Source organism: Bos mutus, chromosome 21, assembly GCF_027580195.1.
Source record: "Bos mutus isolate GX-2022 chromosome 21, NWIPB_WYAK_1.1, whole genome shotgun sequence".
In the NCBI taxonomy this organism is placed as follows: Eukaryota; Metazoa; Chordata; class Mammalia; order Artiodactyla; family Bovidae; genus Bos; species Bos mutus.
In genome coordinates, this window is record NC_091637.1 from 24,309,614 (window position 1) to 24,315,613 (window position 6,000).

At 40.8% G+C, this 6,000-nt stretch overlaps 1 protein-coding gene across 5 annotated transcripts in view; it reads left to right on the plus strand.

Moving 5' to 3' along the window:
* BTBD1 (BTB domain containing 1) overlaps positions 1-5,067 on the plus strand; it is a 51,934-nt gene extending 46,867 nt beyond the window's left edge. For 2 of the 5 annotated variants that reach the window (XM_070358409.1, XM_005889768.3), the window contains 2 exons: positions 2,532-2,678; positions 3,200-5,067. In XM_070358409.1, coding sequence (XP_070214510.1) covers positions 2,532-2,678; positions 3,200-3,358 — 306 coding nt within the window. In that variant the 3' untranslated portion in view covers positions 3,359-5,067. Of the gene's footprint in view, positions 1-1,451; positions 2,450-2,531; positions 2,707-3,199 lie in introns of those variants that run through there. The other 3 variants (XM_070358410.1, XM_070358413.1, XM_070358412.1) reach the window with 3 other exon arrangements.
* The last annotated feature ends 933 nt before the right edge of the window (positions 5,068-6,000 follow it).

Here is a 6,000-nt window from a genome sequence, read left to right on the forward strand (position 1 = left end):
TATATTGTTGCTGCTAACTGCTAAGTCTCTTCAGTCGTGTCCAACTCTGCAACCCCATAGACAGCAGCCCACCAGGCTCCCCCATCCCTGGGAGTCTCCAGGCAAGAACAGTGGAGTGGGTTGCCATCTCCTTCTCCAATGCATGAAAGTGAAAAGTGAAAGTGAAGTCCCTTGGTCGTGTCCGACTCTTAGCAACCCCATGGACTGCAGCCCACCAGGCTCCTCCATCCATGGGATTTTCCAGGCAAGAGTACTGGAGTGGGGTGCCATTGCCTTCTCCTATATATTGTTGAGATCCTATCTAATAGGATCCGTAAACCCACTTAGGCAGGCTGTGTAATCTGCAGGCCTGGAAGAGCGAGGGCCTGACGATCATTCTCTATGGCTGAAGAGCCCTCTCTTCCTTCAGTGCCCGTCACATGTTACATAAAACTCCAGAGCCCTTGACAAACTGAGGGAGGGCATCAGGGTTATAGGTGTACTTAGCTGATAAAATAGAAAATGAATAGAAATAGGACTTCTCTTTATGTTCTTCCACTGAGTGACTGGTCTTATGCACCCTCTAGATACATTACCAGATAGATCTCCCTGGGTTTGAATTTCAACTCTGCTATCTCCACCGTGTGACTGTGGGCAGATTGTGTGACCCCTGTAAGCCTCAGTTTCCTTGTTTACTTTGATAGGCATGCTATGCTATGCCAAGTCACTTCAGTCGTGTCCAACTCTGTGCGACCCCATAGACGGCAGCCCACCAGGCTTCCCCGTCCCTGGGATTCTCCAGGCAAGAACACTGGAGTGGGTTGCCATTTCCTTCTCCAATGCATGAAAGTGAAAAGTGAAAGTGCAGTCGCTCAGTCGTGTCTGACCCTCAGCGACCCCATGGACTGCAGCCCTCCAGGCTCCTCCATCCATGGGATTTGGAATTCCAGGCAAGAGTACTGGAGTGGGGTGCCATTGATAGGCATAGTACCTCCATTATAATGTTCTGAGGACCAGTTGAGACGATGCCTGTAAAGTGTTTGAAACAGAGTCTGTTGCTGTCATTGTTGCTCTAGTTTTATAATTTGATTCTCACAATAGCCTTAGGAAGAAGGCAAACAAATTTTTTCCCAAATTAAAAGGTAAAACTGAGTGGCTTGCTGTAGGTTGCATTGCCACAGCCAAATGTTGTGTCTCAGCTACTTTATTCCCGGGTGCCAGCATGTCTTTTGTTTCTTTTAAATTTTTTACTGAGCTGTGATACAGTGTGGTCCCTCCATATCCTTGAGCGGTTGGTTCCAGGACCCCACATGGTTACGAGAACCCATAGATACTGAAGCCCCTTATATAAAATGATGTCATACAGTAAGCCCTTCACGTCCACAGGGGCCAATTGTATATACAGAAAAGTACACATAGTTATAAGTGTGTGACTTCCTTTCCATTTACTGTGGACTTGCTTGTGTAACCAGTGGCCTGATGAAGGAACAGTGCAATACAGCACCCCAGACATCCTGCATGATCTTTTCTGGTCTCTCCCCGCAAGGTAGCCACTGTCCCCATCTTCCACTGCATGTACTGGTTCAGCCTGTGTTGCTATTACTCTCTTTATCTGAAATATGCAAAAAGATGGTTTTGTGAGCCTTGGCTTCCACACATACTGTCTTTGCATGAAAACTTTTCTCTTATAACCTGGACCTCTGGCTTGAGCTTTTAAAACTCTTCTGTGGAGCCTCACCACTTCCTGATAAAATCAGTGTTTCCTGTCCTCCTCCACTTCATCTCAAGCACAACTCTCCTACTGCAGGTGCTGTTCTGAATTGTCCCTGTTTACTTGTCTTCTCATGACTAGAAGCTCCTTGAGGGTGTCTCAGTGCCTGGCACAGGTTATGGGACAGACAGAATTATCATATTTTAAATATCCACATAGGATATTACAGGAATTTCCCATCAACAAGACAGAGGCTTCTGCTGCTGCTGCTGCTGCTAAGTTGCTTCAGTCGTGTCCAACTCTGTGTGACCCCATAGACAGCAGCCCACCAGGCTCCGCCGTCCCTGGGATTCTCTAGGCAAGAACACTGGATTGGGTTGCCATTTCCTTCTCCAATGCATGAAAGTGAAAAGTGAAAGTGAAGTCGCTCAGTCATGCCCAACTCTTAGCGACCCCATGGACTGCAGCCCACCAGGCTTCTCCATCCATGGGATTTTCCAGGCAAGAGTACTGGAGTAGGGTGCCATTGCCTTCTCCAAAGACAGAGGCTAGCAAGGAGTAAAGGCTCATTTCCCTCAGGTTTCTAAAATCCACACGTTCTTTAACACCAGTTCCCAAGCCATGTGTCCTTTTTAGAAGCTCCTCTTCTACAGCCAAGGCCGGTGAATGCGTTTTCTGACAGCGTGTTTCAAGCCATCTTTGGTGGTTAGAGATGGCAGAGAAAAATGACAACAGAAAGTAGAAGCCTGCTGTGCTGTTCCTAAGGGCTTCATATTCTTTTCTAGGAAACTTTATTTCAGTTGATGTAACTTAAATTTAACTTTTCTTTTAAAAATTACAGATCATAGAATATGAAAAAAAACAAACACTGGGACAAAATGATACTGGATTCAGTTGTGACGGAACTGCTAACACATTCAGGGTCATGTTCAAAGAACCCATAGAGATCCTGCCCAACTTGTGCTACATGGCATGCGCAACACTCAAAGTAAGAGTCTTCCCGAGTGTTCTACCTGGTGAGCTGCAGGGCCTGGGGTTTCCTCCTGCATGTTGCAGAGCACGTGTTTCAATAGCAGCTGAGAATCACTCACAATAAATCCTTGGCGGAAGCAGGGAAGGCAGGAAGCTGGGAGCTAAATTGTACCATGGCTTTGAGAAAAGCAGTGCCTCTCAGCACAGCTCTGCTCGGGAGAGCTGTTAGTTCTCCACAAGAATCTAGTAGCCCTTTGTTTGATCAGGAGATTGCAAGTTTAATAGAAGATAAAACAGTTTTTGTTTTTTTTTTTTTAAACCATTTCACTGTTCTCTAATACCCGAGCTCTACGTTCAGTATTTTTAGTCATTAATTAGCTTGTAGCAGAAACTACATTTTTCAGTAAATGACTTGGCATAAATTTTTATACAAGAGCTATAAAGAAATAAAGTAGATCGTTAATCTAATTGAAATGCCATGTCCAGTTGAGTGCTTATTAAATGAAAATGACTAATGAACCGTTTGCTCTCATTTAGGGTCCGGATTCCCACTATGGTACAAAAGGACTGAAGAAGGTGGTGCACGAAACACCTACTGCTAGCAAGACTGTCTTTTTCTTTTTTAGTTCTCCTGGCAATAATAATGGCACTTCAATAGAAGATGGGCAAATACCAGAAATAATATTTTATACATAATTCAGCTTTATAACATCCAGCTGAACAATACCTAATTCAGCATTATCATACACCCCGGCTAAGCAGTACCATACAGTCTAGTCTCAACGGCATAAAGAACTGGTCACAAAAAAAGAGTTGGCGTGTTATGAATATTTATAACTGTAAGATAAGAGACATTTTGGTTTCTTAGGTAAATAAATGTTGACTTAAATCTCTGCATGATTTAATGGGTGATTTCCATTTTCTTGTAACCTTAAGGGAAAAAAGAATGGGTTTAATTGTTTTTAAAAAAACAGCTGTTTCAGCTTTATCTTGTATAATTTCTTAGATCAGCTGACTCATGATATTTCAGCAGTTTTATAATTGAAAGATTCTTGTTTTATGTAGCTTGTTTGTGTTTTTTGTTTGTTTCTGTTTGAACTATTTTGAAGGTTACATAAGATGAAGTAGGTCAGTATTTCCACAGAATTCCTACTAACTCAAGTTAATTTTCAGAAAATGAAGAAAGCTGACTTCATCCTTGGAGTTTTTAAATATCTGGTTGTTAGCATTTGGCATATTGCTAGAAATAGGCTTAACAAATGCCTCAGAAAATTTTGAGTGCATTTATAGGAAAAATATTTCATAATAATCTAGTAATATATTACATAGTACAATTTTAAACGATAAATTGAATTTGTACAAATTCACAGTAATCTGTTATGAACAGAGGATCTAAAGGTGTACTTTAAGACTGGATTCTTTATCACGTAATCTTTATCACTTAAAGTTTATAGTATATATAAACTATACCCATCTCTCTGAATGAGGCATGCTGTTGAGAATTCCCAAAATTGAAGTGATGATGGTGATGGTGGTGGTGCCTGGCTAAACAGACATCATCAATTCAACATTTGGTGATAATCTCATAAAGGAAGAAATGGAATGAAATACTAACATCTCTAATGACTGCTTTGATATCCAACAGAATCACACCTGCTGGAAAATATACTTTCTGAACACCTACACAGTTCTATCCAAGAAATAAGATTTAATATTTACGACCTCACTGTCACAGGTGCAGCTGCCTTAGGAGGGAATGGAAAGTATATTGGCAGGATGATATTTATACACTTTTATAAAGCAAAATTTTTATATAAATAACTTTCTTTTTCTTTCCCTTGAAAATGATTATCTCATTTAAAATGTATGTATAATTAAGCTCTATCAAATAGTTGTGGAAGATGTGCAGAAATCACAATTCTCTTTAGTATCAACTTAAAAAGAATTTTTTCTAAATGGTAATTAGGATAAAAAAATTTCCATCTAAAGTAGTATTTCACTGGATATTTTCATGAAGATAGGGAGGTGTGTTGGTGGCAGAGGTCTCTTTAAATGGCTAGAGGAAAAGGGAAATTTTTCCCTCTCTGGTAATATGATCTTAAGACTGTAAACCTCAGTTAACTGGAATAACTCTGAAATGTGTGGTCTGGTAAACTGAAGATTAACCAGCAAACACTCTTTAGTTTTGCTGGAAAGTACGACTGCAGAAAATACTTCTGCCTTAAAAAATACAGTATGCCAGAGGTAAGTTAATGTTTTTTGACGCTTGAAGTATTTCAGTTGCTTCAGATGTGTTACACTGAACGATTGTAACTGAAAGTAGTCATAGAAGGGACAAGAAATGGAACAGTTTACTGATATGGGACATCCCCTGGAATTATAAATAAATAAATATTATCCTTTTATTTTTTGTTACTTGTCTTTTTTTTCTAAAAGTGTTTGCTGCTCAGTTGTGTCTGAGTCTTTGTGACCCCATGGACTGTGGCCCACCAGGCTCCTCTGTCCAAGAGATTCTCCAGGCAAGAATACTGGAATGGGTTGCCAAAGACACTGTTTTGAATAAAAGTTCTAGTTAATTGAGGTTTAACATTATTTTTGTTGATGTGTGTGTATGTGTGCTCAGTTGCTCAGTCAGTATCTGACTCCTTGCAGACCCATAGACTGTAGCCCACCAGGCTCCTGTGTCCACGGGATTCTCCAGGCAAGAATACTGCAGTGGCTTGTCCACTCATCCTCCCCGCCCCAGCCTGGTCAGCTCATTGCAGAACAGGCCAAATTTGAGAATTCCTTGGCCTTGATAATAGGTTGGAGTGAGGGGACAGAGCACAAAGGCTATGGACATTTAAATTTTTTTAAACGCTGGTGCCAAAGAATTTCTGCCCAAAGGGAAAAAAGAACAGGAGAGAGTCAACCAAGCTTTCAGAATAAACAAATTGGATTTAACAAGAGAAACTTTTTTTTTTCCCAGCATGTCTGTGGACTGCCATCTCTTATTTGATGGCCATTTGGAGATCATTTCAAGTCCATTCCATAATTGTTTTCTTGCTAAGCTTCCTTTATGCAGAAAAATGACAATACAGTTAGGATGCTTTCAGAAGTCCCCAGGGAAATTAATTTGTTTACAGGATTGTGTATCGTACAGTTAAACCAACAAGGAGGAACAGAGGCTTTCTCTATGCTGCACTAAAACCACTGCCCTGCGAGGTCACAGGCAGGCAATACTCTCAGGGCCCCAGTGAGCTCAACAGGTGCTTTGTTTTTTGTTTTTATTTTTGTTTTCTTCACAGTTTTAAAAATTAATTTTTATTGGAGCACAGTTGCTTTACAGTGTTGGGCTA